The sequence below is a fragment of the Globicephala melas genome, chromosome 3 (assembly GCF_963455315.2).
Source record: "Globicephala melas chromosome 3, mGloMel1.2, whole genome shotgun sequence".
Classification (NCBI taxonomy): Eukaryota; Metazoa; Chordata; class Mammalia; order Artiodactyla; family Delphinidae; genus Globicephala; species Globicephala melas.
This window is the reverse complement of record NC_083316.1, coordinates 144,162,757-144,182,810: the sequence shown is the minus strand read 5'-3', so window position 1 is coordinate 144,182,810 and position 20,054 is coordinate 144,162,757. Positions and strand designations below refer to the sequence as shown.

General features: G+C 47.6%; 1 protein-coding gene across 1 annotated transcript in view; it reads left to right on the top strand.

Annotated features, from left to right (window-relative positions):
- SLIT3 (slit guidance ligand 3) overlaps positions 1–20,054 on the top strand; it is a 610,776-nt gene that overhangs the window by 87,600 nt on the left and 503,122 nt on the right. The window contains exon 4 of the mRNA XM_030829978.3: positions 15,004–15,075. Within this exon, the coding sequence (XP_030685838.1) occupies positions 15,004–15,075 (72 nt within the window). The remainder of the gene's footprint in view (positions 1–15,003; positions 15,076–20,054) is intronic.

The window sequence follows — 20,054 nt, the reverse complement described above, 5'->3', positions numbered from 1 at the left end:
CCAAGCCCGACATCAGCGGGGGCAAGGAAGTATACGCTGCCCACTTGAATGGGAGATCCTGCGAAGACACATGGCCAGAGCCTGGGATGGATGATTCTGTAGTGCAGCAGGAGAGAAGAAATTAGAAACGGTAAACCCAGTTACCACATCCTCTCTATTGCAACTACCCTCATCCAGTGTCGCCAAATGTTGCCCGTCATCTTTCTATTTCTTTCATCCATTCCTAACTCTGGTCCCCTTTGACTCACATACTGCCTCACACAATGGTCTCCTTCATAGAATCTCCCCTGATCAACTCTTGTTTCTCCCCGACAACGCATCCTGCGTGCCTCCGCCTGAGTTTTCCTCCTACAATGTTTCTTTCTTCACACTGATCCTGCTTGAGAAACTTCAGTGGCCAGCCGTTTAGCAACACAGGGTTCCTCAAGTGCCAGTAATGTCTGTACCCTCTTCATGGTGTTGGTCAATCTGTGGAACACCTGTATTTTTTTTTTAAGATGTTTTTTTTTAATGTGGACCATTTTAAAAGTCTTTATTGAATGTGTTACAATCTTGCTTCTGTTGTATGGTTTGGTTTTTTGGCGGCAAGGCATTTGGGATGTTAGCACCCCAGCCAGGGATCAAACCTGCACCCCCTGCATTGGAAGGTGAAGTCTTAACCACCAGACCACCAGGGACGTCTCCACCTGTATTATTATTATTTAATATTTTCTTTCATTTAACTTTAAGTCAACTTACGTTTTTTTTTTCTTAGCCTCGTGTTAAATCATAGTGACCACGAGAAAACTACATTTTTCTAAAAATATAAAAATACATTGTGATTAAAATAAACCTGCTTGTGCATTTACCCTCTGAAGTCACTAGAAGTATGATGATTGCTTTCAGGGACCCACTTGCCTCCTACACAACTTCATCCCACCTGTCTAACCTTCACTCTCATCTTTGCATATTTCTGTTGCTGGGGTCATCATGGTCTCTTCCTTGTCTGTGCACCTGTCACCGAAGAGTGTTAACCCTTAGCCTTGGTCAGACTGCCCTCGGAGCCTGGAAGACCCTACCTCTTTCTCTCTGCCTGTCTATCCTTCAAGATTCGTGCCTCTTCTATGAACCCCCTTCCCCCCTAGTTAGCTGGCTCTCACTTCCTGCTTTGCTTACAGTCTAGGCCCATCACCCAGAGTCTCAGCTCAGGCTTTTCTCATCGTTTCACGTGTACCGATCTCACCAGCTTGGCTCACAAGTGCCCCAAGCCTCGCATGGCTTGTGCCTGCCCAGTCTCTTTCCATCCAGCCCTCAGGGATTCTTCATCCTTCACTCTGCATATTGAAACAGGTGCTGTTTCCCTGGTGCCCCATCGCAGTCTTTGACTGTTTCCTCTCGGCTCTTTCTCTGTCTTTCATCCCCTGGTTCATTCCTCCTTCTCTTTTGAGATGCTAATCAAATATTGCCTCCTCTGTGAAGCCACAAAGTCTCCTCCCACAACTCACTGTATGTCCTTCTCTCTCAGCGTATGTCACATGTGCCCGTGGTCACCAGTGTACTTATCTCCCTTCCCCACTAGACTGACTGTAAGCTCCCTAAGGAGTGGATCTGTGTCCCAGAGCATGACATAGAATAGGCACTTAGTAAACGTTGAATTTCACAATCAATTTAAATTTGAATTAAAGTGACTTGAACTTTGCTGTTTCAACGGGACTAGGCATTCTTTGAAGGCAGAGATCTTGTCTTCTCTCTTTTTCCTCCCCCATGTTTCTTGCCCCAGGTAGGCAAACAGTAGGTGCTTATTAAGTCTGCAGCAAGATGAGTTTTGTAGGAAACACAGGAGGTGGCTATGGTTGACAATGAAAATTGGTGCCAATTAAGATAGCTTAGCAATTCTAAGCTCTTTTAGGCCTAAGCTGATTTTGAACACCAAATGCATCATGATTTTGATAACTGAAGGCAAATGGGGCCGTGTTGGAGCCCTTTGCCTTTGCTCATGATTGAAAGGAAAGATGCAATTCATGTTAGGTACCTAGTCCTGTCTATTCTATATCAGCTCTGCATCTGGAGATGGTGTTAAATTCTTTTCAGGATGGAACTGGTATTGTGTGTGTGTGCGCGTGTGTGTGTGTGCGCATGTGTGCGTGTGTGTGTGTGTGTGTAAAACAGAGAAGAAGAGAGATAGCAGTCCACATGCCAACACACCTGGAATCTATTTGTGAGGATCACTGGTTCAGTCCACAGCTTGGACCATTCATTTATTTCTCACTAAGTGAACATCTGGGATTCAGTTTGAGACACCATCAAGTTTGGATGGGATCTCAAAGCCGCGGTTGGGATGAGGGACTGCTCGCCCGAGGTGGGAGTGAGAGAGGTGAGCAGGGGCTCTTAAACTATTCTGCAGACTTCAGTTCAAATGCAATAGCCAGAGGGTTGAGAAACCCTTCCCAGGCTGGAAAAGCATTAAAAAAAAAGCGGGGATGGGGTGGGGGGAGGATAACCAAAGGAGATTCAGTCAGATCAAAGCAATAATGCAATCTGAAAAGTGTCCCCTTTCTCCTTTTACCCTGTTCCCTCTCCACCCCATAGTGCTAAAAATGTCCAGGTATCTTCCTTTACTAGGAAAAAAAAAAAAAAGAAGAAAAAAAAATTGGACCTTGACCAGAAAGGAAATGCTATGAGAAAGTAAAATTCTAATTAGTTATAGATGAGAATTGGTCACAGATAATTACTCGACATTCCTTGGCTCATGCCTGGGAGGGCTTAAAAGATCTTTTTTTTGTTGCTAGATATGTAGACATGTATCTAGATAACTAGATAAACACAGAGAGAAGCTCACCGTCATTAACAGATCTTGCAGAGCGCAAGTGTTTAGAACAGAAATGAAAGGGAAATTTGTCATTCACAAGCCAGGAATGTTTGACTCGTTCACTGTCAGGCCTCTTTTTTCTGTTTTTCTTTCCTTTTTTCTTTTTTTTTTACTTCGAACTTTCTCAAAACCAAAGTTCAGTGGGTTCAAACAGGATCATTTTAAACAGTACCCTTCCAGAAAATTTGTGCTGAGTTGCACCTGCCCTTGGTGACATCTACCGACCAGAGTATTTCTCCTTCAGTTTGCATCTGTCATTTTCCTACCAGTGGGTTGAAGAGGTTGGAGACCCAGATGAAGGGCCTAGAATAACCCAGAGAGAACATGGAGAATCTGTGGCGAGTTGTGCTCATGCCATCCTATTTAGAACCAGCTTTGCTGCATTGGTTTGAGGATTTTTAGGGGAAATCCCATAGCTACCTAAAGTATTTTTCTCTTAATTCCTAGTAGAAATGACTCAACGTTAACTCAAGGCTGCTCAAGGCATGCTTAATGTCTTGGAGGAGCATGTTTTTAGAGAACAACACTAACTTCTAAGGAATTCTCAATCCCCCTTCCCTACCCAACACAGCTCTCCCATATTTATTCCCAGGCAGCACAGACAAGAGAGAGTTAGCCTTTGGGGGCCTTCTGCCTTTTGTTTCAACACCTTTGTTTTACTAATATAGAAACCTCACTCTGATGCCCCACCTGGCGTAGGGCCCCTTACCCTTACTCTGGCTTCACTTGGTTCTGAAACTACCCCTGCTTGCCCCTCACCCCACTGTACAGTTCAGATGGCGTAGGCCTCCGGCTCCGTATTCTCAGGACCCTCTTTCAAGCACTGTGGCAAAAGTGTTTAATTTATGCTATTGTGATTGCAACCCTCCTGTTACCTGGTTGCAACACTCTGGAAGGTCTCTAACAGGCTACTCAGGTTTTAATAACCAGAAGTGAAGTAGCCCGTACGGGGGTTTGCGGCAGTTGCGTAGCAACTTTATAGTCCTTTAAGTTTTCCACCAGTTTGACCATCTTCGTCTCCTTTGCTCCTCTAATTCCATGAAGTAGGTATCACTCACTCATTCGTTCATCCATTCAACCAACCAACTAAACAACTAGCAAATATTTATTGAGCACCTCTTAGTTGCTAGAAACTATTCTAAGCTCTGAGTTGCAGTGAAAAAAAGAGACAAAGACCCTCTTCTCAGGATACTTCATCTTAGAATGGATATTCTAATCGAGATCATTATCCCATTTTCACATGAAGAAACCAAGAAAAAGAGAGAGGTTAAACCCTAAAGGACACACAGCTTATTTAGAGCTGGATTTAGAATCTAAGTATCCTAACCAGCTTCCAGAATAAGAATAGAATAAGGATCTTAGGACTCATCTCATCCAACCAACTGATTCTGTTGATACAGAAAACCAAGCCACAGAGAGGGGCTGTGGTTCACACAGTCACACAGCTTTGGGGGGCAGAGCTAGGACCATAGCCCAGCTTCCCAAGTCCCAGCCCCGGGGCCCTGTCCATGAGTGCATGGACCCTACAGTGGCCTAAGATTCACTGGATCTGCCATCTTGTCACTGTCACTCTGTCTTAGTCCATTCAGGCTGCTATAACAAAGCACCACAGACCGGGTAGCTTATTAGCAAGAGAGATTTGTTTCTTACGGTTCTGGAGGCTGGAAGCCTGAGATCGTGGTCATGCTCTGGTTCTTCCGGGTTGCAGATGGCCAACGTCTTGCTGTGTCCTCACATGGTAGAAGGGGCAAGGGATCTCTCTGGAGCCTCTTTTATAAATGCACTAATCCCATTCATGAAGCCTCTGCCCTCATATCCTAATCAGCTCTCCAAGGCCCCACCTCCTAATGCCATCATCTTGGGGGTTAGGATCTCAGCATATGAATTTGGGTGAGAGGAGGACACCAACATTGAGACCATAGTGACCTCCCTTACTTCCTTAACCAACAGATCTCCTGACTCATTTTCCTAAATACTATAAGCACATTCCCTCAACTGCCTTACCCAGTCTTGCCTTTCACAGACTTTTAGTACCAGACCTGCCATACACTGTCCCCTAACCTCCACCTTCCCTGTTCTTGCCACAGATGACCTGTCTTTGGCCCTGTCAAAGGCCACTGCCATCACTTGTGCACTGGAATCTCCTCCGTCACCTATTCAGGAGCCTCACTCTAAAAATTTTCCCCTCATCCCCTGCATCATTGATTTACCAGATCAGTCTCATCAGCATAGGAGCATGTTGCAATTTGCCCCATCCTAAAAAACAAAAACAAAACCTTTCTTCACCCCATTTCCCCTGCTAACTCTCAACCCATTTTCTGTTCCCCTTTATAGCGAAATCCCTCCAAATTATTATTTTCCCTTGACTTTTGTCCACCCACTCTTTCTTGGACCACTCCAGTTAATAGTTGATGCCTAACTCTCTACCAAGCTGTTCTTTCTAAGTCACCATGTTGCTCAGTTCAGTGTTGTCCTCATCTTTCTCTGCCTCGTGGCTGCATTTGACCAACCAGTCCCTCCCTCCCCTTCTCCCTCCTTGGAACCCCATTTTCACTTGGCTTCCACAATTCCACCTTCTCTTGCTTCTCCTCCTACCACACTCCACCATTTCCTCCTCCCTCTGGTCTCTAATGGATGGTGCAGCCCAGGACTCAGTCCTAAATCCTCTTCCCTTCTTTTCTTCGTTTCTCATGGTGGCTGTGGTTCCTGTATTTAAATACCATCTACATCTCCATTTTGGTCTTATCCCTGAAGCCCAGATTTGCATATCCAGTTGTCTATTGGGTATCTCCACATGGATATTTATGGGCATATCAAATTTAACATGACCAACCTGGCCCCTCGCCAAACGTGCTCTGCCCACAGTAGTCTTCCTCCAGCTCAGGTAACAACAGATCCACACTTTCAGATGCACACGCCAAAACCTCAGCATCATCCTTCATTCTCCTCTCTCAAGCTTTACCTCCAATCCATCAGCAAATCCTGTCTACTCCACCTTCAAAATATTTTCATCTTCACACCTCTGCAGCTACCACCTTGGTAGCAGGGTAAAGAGAGTTCCCAGAGAAGGAAGGAACATGTGCAGAAACCCTGAGGCAGGGGAAGATGCAGCACTGGAGTATCTCTGAAGGGATAAAGGCATGATTCTTGAGTCTGGGGAGTCGCCTGCCCTATTGGCCCCGTTATGAAATAGGGTTGAAGCGATCGCTATGGGGATCTGAATTTTGGCCACTGCCAGACCGTCTGGCTGTCTGGAATGGATCTGGCCAGCTCTAAGGGATATACGTGATTCTGTTAATTGCATCTGCGTTACGTCTGCAATGTATGTTGTGTGTGTGTTCATATGCGTGCGTTAAGTATGCATTTTTTCCCACTCCAGACATCTTTTCCTGGACTCTGAGCCATCAGTGTACTAATGTCGTTCCATGTCCAATCTGCTGGGGGATCCCCAGAAACCCCTGCTCATGACTTTAGGCCTAGATGAAGCAGTCTTTTTGTTCACAGACCTTTGGGGTTCTTTGCGTTGTTCTAGGCAAACATGGGCTTTATGGGTTGGTCACCATGGAACAAGATGACCCTCCGAGCCCTTGGCTCCTTCTCTGCAGAGCCAGGACTCCTGCCCTTCTTCCCCCCACCCTCTTTTCTCCTCCTGAAATCAGGGTCTTCTGGAGACAGGGGTATTTTTGGGCACATGGCAGCAGCTGGGACAGGGGTCAAAGGCAAGGCAGGCTCAGGCCACCGACGTGCTCTGCTTTATCCCTAACAACCGTGTAATTGGAGGAAAATTGGCCCAATGTGAGGTGCTGGAAAGTTCAAAAAGGGTTGTTTCAGGGTCTTTGTGCCTGTTTTCTTTTCATGCTGGAGTGTTGAGTTGGAGCCCAGCAAGATGCTGGACAAGCCCCAGAGCTCTCTAGAACTGGACAGTTATCTCGGGACAGAGTCACCTACCGGTGAGTAGGTGAGTAGGCAGGGGCTGAGGATGCCCTTGGGGAACATCTGAATAAACAGACCTTTTAGGTCTGAGAGGAGAAGGATAAATGCTCTTAAGAGATGGCTCAGGATTCCTGCCCCCTGGCCTGGGGGCAGTGATTTCCTGGGACCCTCAGAGCCTTCTTCAGAAACCAGAGGGGCAGGATCATTAAACAGGCTTTGAACAGTAAGGCCAAGGAAGCACAGGGTCAGTTTCCTAGTCTGCTTTGACTCAGTTTCTCCAACTATAAAATGAATAAATACTTTATTACTGGCCTCCCTCCTAGGATTGTTGGGAGGCCTCCTGGTCAACCAAGCACCAAAGGGTTAAGGAAGCAGAATGGTGAAGCGGTTCAAAGTTCAGGTTTCAGTGTCAAAGAGACTTCTGTCCAAACCTTATTTATCAGCTGCATGACTTTAGACAGGTTTCATAACCTCTCTGAGCCTCAGTTTCCTTGTGTAATATAATGACATTAGCAATGTTGCTTTAAGGATGAGATGAGATAATGGATATAAAGCACCTCCCACAGCAGTTAGCCCACTGTAAGTGCCTTGCTTTGATAGAAAAAAAGGAAGGAAGGAAGAACAACAAGATCAAAGAGATCATTATTATTGCTTTGATTCTAAAGCGAGTTGGTTATTATGATAGTTCTCGCCAAATATTCAGGTGTCCCTGTAGATTTCCCAGCTTCCTTTGCAGTTAGGTTTGGCCATGTGACTAGTTCTGGCCAGTAGACTGAGAGTAGATATGATATGAGTCATTGTGAGGTCAAGGAAATTAAGAGCCGGTGTGGCTCCTCCCTCCCTCTCATCCCCAACACACTGACCTTGGGGGCCACATGTCCTCTACGGCAGCGCTCCCCAACCTTGTTGGCACCAGGGACCGGTTTCGTGGAAGACAGTTTTTCCACGGACGTTGGGGAGGGGGAGGATGGTTCGGGCGCTAATGCGAACGATGGGGAGCAAAAGGGAGCAGCAGATGAAGCTTCGCTGGCTCACCTGCTGCTCACCTCCTGCTCTGCAGCCCGGTTCCTAACAGGCTGTGGACCGGTACTGGTCCACGGCCCGGGGGTTGGGGACCCCTGCTCTATGGCATCTTAGAGAGAGAGCCAAGCCTTTATGTGAGTGTGGAGTCTGTGTCCACTGTGTTAACCCAGTGAGATTTCGGAGTTCCTTTGTTACTGCTAATAGCCTTGCTGACCGATACAGTCATCTATGAAGGAGAAATACATCTCCCCTGTTCCTGACCTCCTGGGGCATCTAGGGATGATGATAATGATAATAACAGTGGCTGTAACAGCTACCATTTATCAAGCCTTTGAGAAATACTGCAAAGCCCATCGCAGATGTTAAACTATTCAGGTATCTCACGAGGTTCATGTTTTGCTATTACATAATAATTGTGTTCCTAAAGTAAACTTTATTTTTTTAAAGGGTTCTCTTAAAAATTTCAATGAGGAAAAAATACTGCTTAGGGCAAGAGTTTTAGACTATGACAACAAAGTTATTTCTCTTACAGCAATGTCAAAAGTAAAGGGTTTTAATTGCTATTAGGACATTCTGAAGTTACAAACTACAAATAACAGATTTTCAAAACTGACATAAGCCAACCTAAAGGTCATTGAGCAAATGCTGAATTCCATGGAAGACAAGATTCAGGTCAGCTTGCTTCCAGACCATCAAAATAAATTGTGGCTTCGTCCAGAAGTGCTAGTAAAAAGGAAGCCCCATTAGATCTCAATAAAGCTGCTACCCTCCCCGACCCCTGTAAAAAAACAAAAAAAAACAAAAAAAAAAACCCTAAAAATACATTATAAAAAAAGAAAAAGGAAATCCCAATGGCAAAGAACAGACAGTCACCCATTAAAGTGGCCCATGGGTGTTGAAGCTGGAGGCCAATAGGCTTTCCTCTGATCCACGCAGGGATCCTTTCTGATAATGACAGTGGTGTAGACCAACAAGGAGCACGAATTGAGTTCCTTGCTGAACTGATCAGGTTACATCCAATTTGCATTACGAAAATTTGCATAGCAGGAAAAAGCCTGAATCTGATTTGTCCGGCAGATGAGGAAAGCAAGAAAATATGAGGCCATCAGTGGCTACAGTGAGCAACTACGGAAACAACCCCTATTCAAGGTTCTCTGCTTTTTTGACTCTGCTCAACTCAGAGTTCCCCTGATGTATAGTGACATCTGCACATCCTCATGAATGAGGGTGCCACCTCTGAGCTGGGATTCGAGGCCTCTGAGTTCGGTTCTGTCCTTCTCCTGGGGTCTGCCAGGACGTCTTGGGCCTGTCCATCCCTCCACTTGGGGAAGGCCTGGAGCTTCCGCTCTGAATAGCAAAGCCGCTTTGGTCCTTGTTGGTGTTTCTGAAAATACCAGTAGACCTGGAAGGTGTCCAGGCTGCCTAGGAAAGTGCCTGGAGAAGGGGATTCACTTGATTTCATTACTAAAGCAAACAGTCCTGGTGACCTTTGGGAATTAGCATATTTTGACTTCCTCCCTCCCTCAGGCCTTCGCTGGGCAGCTGAACATTCCACACCTCCCTGAGAAAGGGGAAGCACTTTGAGTGGGTGCTGGGGCCTGTTGCTGACTAAGCATGCCTCCTTCCGGCCTGGAGGCCTCTCACCCGTCCTGCACCGACTGAGGGGACGAACTGGCCCCGTCCTTTCTTGCCTTGCTTCCCAGTAGGTCAGTAGTGAGGCAGGTGGGTCTGGAAGCCGAGTCTTCAAGAAGATTCTGGAGGATGTAGACAGATTCAAGCAACTGGGCCCTCTGGGAGTTCTGTTCATCTGCAAACAGGATGGCTCCCCTCACCCAGGGGAGGAAGGCTATTGCTTTTTCAGGCTCCCCTCATTGGCCATTCCCACTTTATGATTTACTCGTGAAATTCAACAGGCCCTTACTGAAGGCCCTCTTGCATGCCTGGGGCTGTGTCAGCTCACAATGGGTCACTGAGTAGATATTAGACCTATTTCCCACTCTCAAGGACCTTCAGAACTTAACAGAAAGACGAGACCCACTTGTGAGGTAATAAATCACAACAGTCTGTAATGAGGGCTAAATTAAATACCAGCATTATCCATGGTAGTTAAGAGCCCAGGTTTGGCATTAGGTGTCTGGGTTCAAATCCCACCACCATCATTTTGGTTGAGTTTGACTTTGGGCAAGTGCCTTAACCTTCTTAGGCCTCTGTTTCCTTATTATAGGTTGACCAAGGGTACTAGCCTCAAGCACTTCTGTGGGGAATTACATGAGCTGGCACGTGTGAAGCGCCTTGTACAGTGCCTGACTCATGGTCTTAGGGTTATTACCAGCTACTGCTACTAGTTGTCAAAATATATTTGAGGGACCCCAGTACTGTAGAAATCCTGAATCTAAACACACCCCCTTCTGCATAATGGTCCTCTCGTCTTTATTTCTTTCAGCACTGATTGGTCCTTTTGACTGATCAGTTACCCAAGCTGGAGCCCCTGGGGCCTTCATAGGCATTTAACCACAAAACCCTGTTGATTAGACCTCACCTCTGTGTCCTCCACTCCAATATGACTCTTACCCTTAACTGGGTCCTCACACAGCCACACTGATTACTCAGGAGCCCTCTTAACTACTAGCCTTGCTTTTGATTTCACCCTCTTCCGAACAAGCCTTACTGCTACTCAAGAGAACTTGTTAAAATCCAAAACAGATGATCATTTCCTTCTCAGACTCTTTCTGCGGCTCCCTCTGACTCTCAATAAACAGCCAAGCCCAAATCCTTGATCATGACCCGCAAGGGCCCTCATTGATATGACCCCTGCCTACCTCTAGAGCTTCATCGCTTGTGATTCTCAAGTCACCTCCAAGTCCCAGCAATGCAGCCCTGTACCCCAAATTCTCCTCCGTCTCCTGGTCCTCCATGACCATGCACATACACCTCTCGAAGTCTAGAACCCTTTGTCCCTATCTCCCGAAGAGTCAAAATTATGCTTAAAAAAACAAAAACAAAAACCCTCCAAACCACTTTCTTTGGGAAGCCTTCCTTTCCCAGGTCTGGGTTAGCTGCCCCTCCTCTGTGCTCCCACAGTAGCTTTGCTTACAAGATCACGCTGCAGATTTTTGTTTTCGTGTCTGTCTCCTTTGCTAGCATCTGACCTTCTTCGTCTACATCTTATTCATGCAGGTGCAGGAAGGGACTGTATCTTATTCATCTTTGGATGTTCATATTGAAAAATGACTAGGAAGATGGATGGATGGATGGATAAATGGACAGATGGGTAGATGGATGGATAGGTGAATGGTTGGATAGAATAGTGGATGGATGGATGGGTGGACGGACAGACGGACGGATGGACAGACAGATGGGTAGAGGGTGGATTTATGAATGGATAATGGATAGATAAATGAAGGAATTCAGTAAAGTGGCGAAAACCTCTAGTTAGGTCTCGCGGCCATCAGTGGTACTGCAGAGACAAGGCTCTCTTTCTTGTAGCTTCACAGTTCAGGCCGAAAAGCAGAATGACCTTGCAACTAGCAGCCAGTGGGGTTTTTTTTGACCTGGATTCTCCCCATTGTTCCAGCAGGAAGGCTGAGAAGGAGTGTTGATCCTAGAGGGAGAGAGGACACCCAGGTGGGCTTTATCCCATCACGGACCCAACCTATAGCCTTTCTGCCGACCTCCTCAGGTCTGCCCTCATACGGGTCCCATTCAGTCCTTTTCTTCATCCAGGCATCATGGATTTATTCCCAGCTTGAACTATGGCAGATTTCCGCCTCTGATTGCAGGGTGACAGAGCAGCAGATGGCACGAGTACGGAGGATGCCTTGACCAATAGCCGCTGTGTGCGGCCCAGCGCTTACCTGTTCCTCTCAGGAGAACAGCACGTTTCACTCTGTTCGTTTTCCTGTTCAGGAGCTGCTCTTAGAGCAGCCACGGGAGAAGTTCACCTTACGCAGCTTGGAGCCTTTCTTAGCTCTTCGAGGAAGACCTTTCAGGCCAACTTGGTTCACTAAATGAATCCTGGAATGGAATGAACTAGAAATGAAATGTCGTGTCGAGCTCCTCTTGATACAGAGACCCAGCATGCGGCCCGCCCAAGCCGAAGTGGAAAGACCTGAGGCTTTTGGGAGAAGAGCCCAGCTCAGCCACCCTGGAATCCTCATTCAGGGTTTATGAAGCAGCAGGCAGCACACAACTGACTAAATATGGTTGTGTTTTTATTTTTGTCCAGCCACAAATACCGACAAAGAACTGAAAACGATTCCTTCCCTTCCTGGAGCCTCGGAGCCAAGCTGGTTTTATTTTTAGCTTCAACTCTGGTTTTGAGCTTTTAGGACACTCAATACCCTCCCCACTGCGGGCAGCAGTGGGCCGATTTCAGGACTTTGCCTAAACTGGAGCGTTGGTTGTCTGAGTGTAACTCTCGCCAGGCTTTGTGCAGCTGTGGTAATAGAGGGTGGTTCCGGACAGACCCACCTGGAGACCCACTTCTACTCTTGGGGACTCCAAGAGCATCCTTTTCAGGGAGGGTAATGTACTCAGGGTGGATGGTTGCCTGGGCTGGGGCAGCGGAGGTGGCAACCCTGGATGAAAGGAAGCAGAGGCAAAAAGAAGACTAGGGAGGGGAGAAAAGAAGGGGAAGGCAGCTGTCACAGACTGAAAGCCTTCGAGGAACACAGTGGTTCAGAACCAGGCTCTGGAGGCAGCTCCCCTGGGTCTACATCCTGCCTCGGCCACATCCTGTCACAGTGGCCTTGCAGAACGGGCTCAACCGCTCCAGGCTTTGCTGTCTTTATCTGTGAGGTGCGGGTAATTATGACACCAGCCTCTGAGCTGCGCTGCCTGAGATCCTACCCCTCTAGCACGTGGCGTAGTGCCTGACATGCATTTGTGCCGCAACTCGTTTCAGTTATTATTGCCATGCTCTCGTTGCAGTGCTAGACACTTATGCATACAGTGTGTCATTAAAACTTACTGTAACTCACTGAGTAGGGTTATTAGGCAGATGGAAAACAGAGGCTCAAGGAGCTGGGTAACTTCCCCGAGGTCCCATGGCGAGAGCATGATAGAGCCAGACCTGAACCCAGCGTGACCAACCCCAAAGTCATAGCACCACGCCTTCTCTGGGACCAGTGCTTCCCCGTGTTAGAAAGGGGCTTATCACTGGCTCTATGAGAACTGCTCTAGACAAGGAGCTAGACTCCCCCTCCTCTCCTCTGGGCTCCCCCCTTTCTTCCCACTTTGGTGACAGGAACACACAAAGAGCAGATACTGGGAGTGATCAAAAGAGCACTGGTCAAATCCATAGAGACAGAAAATAGAATGGTGGCTGCCAGGGACGAGGGGAGGGGCCCTGGGGTGGTGTTGTTTAATGGGTACAGCGTTTCAGATTTGCAGGATGAAAAAGCTCTGGACATCTGCTGCACAGCAGTGAGAATATACTTAACACTACAGAACTGGACGCTTAAAAATGGTGAAGATGGTCAATTTTATGTTAGGGCTTTCGTTCTAACCACAATTAAACAAACGAAAACAAAACAAAACAAAAAAGAGCACAGGGAGTCAGGTCGCCGTTTCGGTGGGGCAGGGCATTTGAGCTTATCTTGTCCAACTTGCCAGCCTTTTCTCAGGCGTCCTTCCAGTCAGGAGTGTCACCAACAGCTCCGCTGGTCCACCCCTGCCCCGCACCACGTGGACCCCGTCAGGGCTGAGCTGCACACTTCTGACTTGAGGTGGTGAATGCTCCTCTCACATGCTCTGCCCTTTCAAACTTCCTTCTAGTCCCCTATCCCTCTGAAGTTTTTGTCCTTCAACCTGGAACGAAAAGGGGAAAATAGCAATCCCCCCGACCCCCAGCGGATCATGTCTGCATGATGTGGTGGACGAAGTGTGGGCTTTGGGGACAGAAGCTGGGAAGCAGCTCACCTTTTCTTCTCTTCAGTTCGCTTAGCTCTAAGATGGGATAATACGTTTTTTCCACGTAGCCACATGTGCACAGTTTAAGCGGAGAAGTTCAGCCGGGCTGTAAACTGCTCTTCTGCACAGGGAGATTCTGAAGAGTGAGATTCTGAGGATTCTGGGGACAGGAGATTCGGGGACACTGGTTTGGGCTTCCCTGATTAGGCTGCGTAAAGATGCTTGGACAGAGAGGCCTGGGAATGAGCACGGGGCAGGCTTTCCCTCTTGGCCTCACACTCCCGGGAGAGCAGGCTTCGTGGAGACCACAGTGACTTACGGTCCCTCGGAAACTCAGATGGCCTTCTTTTCTGTGGGCATCAGCATGGACCGTTCTCAGGAGAGAGTCTGGCTCTGCTGCCACCACCCAACGTGGGACACCCCTCCTGGACTGAGTTTGCCTCCGGGTCTACACACCTAGACCGTGATCCCTGACCCAGGGCCGACTTTGCCATCTAAGCACAGCGGGGACAGTACCCAGGGCTGACAGTACTTTTTAGGGACCTATGAAAATGGTTTAATTTCTTTTAAAATTAGAGGAAAGGAATGAGTGTTCAGGTCAAAGTAAATGTTATATGATATTAATATATTTGTTTTTATACCAACACAGTTATAAAATACAATATTTAATTTTTTTAAATAGGGGAAGGGGCCCACAAAGGCAAAAATGCCCAGGGTCCATGGCAGTCATAACGCAGCCCAGCTCTGGTCTGAAAAGCCAGGCTGGCAGGGACTACATCTGGCCCTGTAACCCCTGGTGATCTGCCCCACCCTCTTCTCTGTTCCTATAACGACTGCTATCTGTCCCACCTGTCCTCACCACTTAGGATCTGGAATATTCTCTCTGATATTTTGTTTATTTTTAGAGACCCATTTCACATGCCCATTCCATCACCTGGCAATAGCTAGCTACCGCAGGCACATGTTGAGAAAAGTTCAAAAGCCCGTCTGAGGTTCGTGGGAAAGAATGTCCTGATCAGTTAGTGATGCCTCTCCGAGGCTCGTGAAGGGGGCTGTGGCAGCAAGCGTGTTGTGTTCCTGCTTCCGACTGACCTTTGCCTTTTTATCGCCAACTTGACTCCCAGCTCCGCGCGTTAAGAGTGTGCCTTACACGTGCTGAGCATCCCACGTTGAAAGATCTAGAAGCCTCTTAATACCTGTTGATCGATTGGCCGAAGGGGTGTCTGTAAATACTCTTGATCCCGTTTCATGTCCCCTTGACATCTTTTCATTCTTTTTTCCCCTTTCAGGCGCCTGAACAAGAATAAACTCCAGGTCCTCCCGGAACTGCTTTTCCAGAGCAACCCGAAGCTCACCAGACTGTGAGTAGAATGGAGTTGTGTTCCCCACCTGGTGTCTTGCCCGGCTTTGCTGACGCTGAGGATGCGGTTGCCTTAGCGTGGGGAGCCCTGAGCCGTGTGGACCTTGGCAGTGAGTCCGCGCACGTGGGCGCTTGGAGCCAGGCTTCAGCGTGCTGGGTCCTCACACTCCCCTCCAGCCCGCCTTTCTTGCGTCCGTCCTTCCCAGATCATCCGCTTAAGTGGCCGGTGAGGGCTGTGGACCTGTGGTAGTGCATCTCTCCTTTGCAAGGAGAAACTCTTCCTTTTAACTTGGGTCTGAATTAACCTCAGGGAAATGCCCTGAGGGTAGGCTTGGAGGTGAATTGGTTCACACAAGACTGCCAGTGGTCTTGGAGGAGGGCAGTGGTTTGGGTTAAGCATTTCAACCTCACCTCCTTGCTGGCTAGAAGGATACCTACCCTTTGCCTGCTTCCAACTGCTGCCAGTCCGGGAACCCTGGGTCTGGAGATCTGTGATTTTGTGGGAAAAGAAAGAAATACTTTGAATTTTGCTTTATCTTCAGAATGGTCCAGGGTATGATGGGGGGTGGGGGGAGACTTGCAGATTCTCTGTGTATTTATTCAGCGTGAGAGTTTGGATACTGAAGAGCTGGAGATGCACGTCGCGATGGAGATTGTGATTCGTAGATTGGGGTTATTAGGCAAGTGCTAATTACTGACAGTGAACAACTCCATGACTTCGAACCTGAAAGTCCTACCGGCAGTAACTAGTGTATGTTATGGGGTGAATTGGTTGCCCAAGGCTTGACTTTCTGGCTGGAGCAACAAGTGTCCGACTGCTTAGCAGTCAGGCAGTGAGATGTACGGCCTGGCTGGGAGGACTCTGACCTTACTGGGGAGGCTGCAAAGTGGTAGCCACCCTTCTCGTTTCCAACGGCCGTGTTTAATACCTCCGTATGCAGTCCGCCGATGCATGGAGATAAATTGGGAAATACGAAACGCATGTTTGCATGTGCACTTAAGAATGAGTTCTGAATTAGGAATCTGTATCTCTCTCTGTACACACACACAGAGACTATATACATAAATGTGCTTTCAAGGACACTTGGCTGCAACAAGAACGGGCTGGGGTTGGCTGGGGTGTCAAGGGTACCGCGGCCTTGCTTGCCTTCTCTGGGGGACACCTGTACTTCGTCACGGTCTCCTCTTGCTGGCCTTCCCTTTCTCTTGCCCAGTCCACCCGGCTGACTGTGCTAAATGAGGGAAAGAGCATGCCTCCCTTTCCACTCTTCGGCTCTGAATCCACCTTGATGGACGTGAGGGTGCATGAGGTGCTGTTGCTGGCCCGAATGAGCAACAGCAACTGGGCAGACGGGGAAACCACTCTGGTTTTTAACTTCCTCTTCCCTTTACAGTTCTTTCCTTAAGTGCTCATCTAATAGCCATCTCTCCACCCAGCACTACCTTGTGCTTTTCAACCTGCTTTTAACTAAATAACGCAGACTGTATGCTGTTCTTCTGGAATCTCAGCGTCACTTTCGAGGCAAGTAAAAGGTGCTTGTGGGACTGGGGCTGCTGGGCAGCTTTGAGCGGGTAGGTCTGAGAGTTCCAGTTGCTGCAGGAGGTCAGGGGGGCTGATTCTTGCTCCCCATGGCCATCAGGTGAGGCCCATTTCAGGCGGGGCTGGTCTCGATCCAGGCAGAGGAGGAGTTTCAGGCCGTGTTAACAGGCCTCTGCCATGCTGGGGACCAGGCCCAGGCAGGTAGCACAGGGGCATGGGAAAGTCCAGTGTCCTAAAGGCCACTTTCTAACTGAAGGAGGTCAGGAGAGCCACTTTCCCTTCTGTGCCTAAATGTCTTCATCAGTAAATGGGAGATGCCTCATCTTCCCTTCTACCCACCTCACCAAGGAGCTGTACGTGTATCCGATGAGATTATGGTGGGCATGCGTTTTCTAGGGTTTAAAGTGCTGTGTGAGTGCAATTACCAAGATAGCTATTGTTACTCCTACAATTCCCATCTTCACCACTTGTTTCGAATCTCCTTTCCCTGGGAGACATGAAGAAACCAGGAGCTGCCGTGGGCCCTGAGATCTGTTACACGGAGCTTTGTCCTCAGGCCAGAGAGCTGCAGCTGGGAAGGCAGGGAGGACGTTTGGCTCATTTTGGTTTCTGTCCCTCTCCAGGTCCCCGTCCAGGCCCAGTGTGACACATAGGCACTCGGGAATGGGTGGATGAATAAGTGAATGATACAGGCCTCAGGGTATGAACCATGTTCTGAGGGAACTTTGAATCTTTCATCCACCATTCCTTCATTCACTCATTCGTTTGTTTGTTCATTCGTTCATTCAATAAACTTTTCCCAGGTGCTTGTTCCAGCCTGGCCTCTGTGCTGGGTGTTAAACTGCAGATATGAAGTTTGCCCAGTTCTCTGTGTGCCCCGTCACGACACATTCTGAACGGCCGCCAAAGAGCTGAGAGCTAAATACATATTTCTGTTCATTGAAGCAGCTCTATTAACCCAGGTTTGGGCTATAATCAGCAATCCCTTTTTCTCCCTGGGCTTGATCTTTGATTTTTCTTAATGACCCTATTGTGTCTTTGTCTCATTTTGTCAGCCACTCCAGGGCCTTTTTGGAAGTAAGCAGGGTGCAAATTAGAAATCAATAAATGTGCAATCATGAGTGTGTATACATATGCCACTGGCTCCGTTTTAAAAGAGCACTGCATCTCAATAGATGCAGTGAGCCGTTTTCCAGGGAATGCTAAATGGGGCTGCTGGGTGGCCGTCTCCTCCATAGTCGGCCGTGTGGTTTAAACAGCAATTCTGACGCACCTTTTCTTATTAGATCTATAGACAAAGACTGCTTAATATTCAATGATTATCTGAAAAATACCTTTTGGAAACGCTATGGTCGTATAATAAGACATGTAGTGATGGGAAAGGGAAACAGTATTTATTGAGAACCTATTATATATATATATGATTATAATATTATCACTAACTAGTAAGTGGCAGAAATGTGACAAATTAGTTTAACTCAGAGGGAAAATATGTTAGTTAATGTGCATGGGAAGGCCAGTGGTAGTTATGGTTGGCTTTAGGAACAGCTGGATCCAGGAGCATGGCGGTGTCATCGGGACTTCATCTCACTCCCCGCAGCCCTAGGAAGAGAGCACAGGATGGCAGGCAAAAGCAGAAGACTCTGAGGGCAGTAACCTAGCAACCAGGGTGGAGAGGGTGTCCTCGACAACAGTCCTGCAGGAAAGAACTGAGGGTCAGTTGCTTACCTTGGTCGCACGTCCAGCTCTGAGCAGATGCTGTTGCTGGTGAGGTGGTGTCCTCTGATTGACCAAGTTTGGGCCATGCGTCCATCACAGTTGTTTGCAGATGAGGGTGTGCGGGGCCTGGGAATGGGTTTCCCAAAAGGAAGAGTAATTCTGTTATCAGAGGACAGGGGAAGACATACTAGGCTTGAACACGGCAGACATCTACAAGTTTATTGAGCATCTAGTCTGTTCAGTTCCCTGTGCTTTCATTGAGTGGTTTGGATCCTTACAATAACACTTCAAGATAATAACAATAGCAAACACGTTGAGTGTTGGGTGCTCTTCTGAGCACTTAACATAGAACTTGTTGGATACTCCTAATGATGCTATGCGGTAGGAACTATGAGTACCATTCTGTGGATGTGAAACTGAGGCTCAAAGAGGTCAAAGAACTTGCCCAGCATCATACAGTTACTCAGTGACAGAACCAGGAATCGAATGTGGGTAATCTGACTCCGAAGCCTGTGCTTTTGTTCTACTACAATTAACTCCCTGCCTCAATACTCCCATTTTACAGATGAAGAAACTAAGGCCCAGAGTTTAAATTACTTGTCCGTACCCGTATTTCTAAGCAGCAGCACGGGGCACTCTGCCTCAATACTCAGATTTAGCCTTCACACCAACCCTGCAAAGAGAATCATTATTAAATCTACTTCTACCTCCACTCGCCGCCACTAGAGAAAGCCCTTGCGCAGCAGCGAAGACCCAACGCAGCCAAAAATAAATAAATAAAATAAGTAAATTTATTTTTTTAAAAAAAATCTACTTCTAAAGCTTAGAAGTGTTATCTGACTTGCCCATGGCTGTATAACCAGAATACAACGGAATGGGGAAAGAAATGCATGTGTGTTGCTGCAAAGTACCTCTGTTTTCTACCATGCCACGCTGCTGTGCTAACTATTGTGGAGAGCTGAAGTCATGCTAAAAAGGATTGGTGATGGACCTGTCATACATCCAAGTGCTCTGTCAGGCCTTGGCTGGTTACCCTGCCCCACCCCCCCTTAGACGCAGCACCATCTGATTCATTGGTGCATGTGTATAGTAGTGATGTATCTATCCTCTTACTCTGTCCTTTAGCGCACAGAGCACGAGCTGTAGAATCCTAGAGCTCAGAAGTGCCCTGAGGCTTAGGTAATACCACTGTGGTCTGTAAAACACCCAGCAAGGTCTCTATCCTGCTTTGGGCACTCAGTAAATATTAGCTCACTCCTGTCCTGATGTATATTATAAGATTTTCAAGGATCAGGCCCGGACTTCTGCTCTTTCCAGGTTTCCTATCACTCGTGACTGAGCACAGTAGATGGCAGTAAAGTGAAAAGGGTGAGGGGCTGCCAGTTACTTGCTGTGAGACCATGGGCAAATTACTTAACCTCTCTGGGTCTCAGGCTCTTCCTCAGTAAAGTAGACAATAATAGAACCTACTTCTCCAGGTTGTTGTGAGGTAAATGGAAATAGCCCAGGGACAACCTTTAGCATTGACTATAGCCCATAGTAAAGTGCTCAGTGAAAGATGGCTATGGTTAACTTTTGCTGGCTGACTGATAGGAATGGGGCATATGCTGGGGCTCTGGCATCTCTGGTGTAAACATTTCAGCACCTCTCAAAGAGTTCAGTCTCCCAAATAAATGAGGGTTGAGGGAGGACTGCACCGGGAGTGGGAAGACCCTGATCCT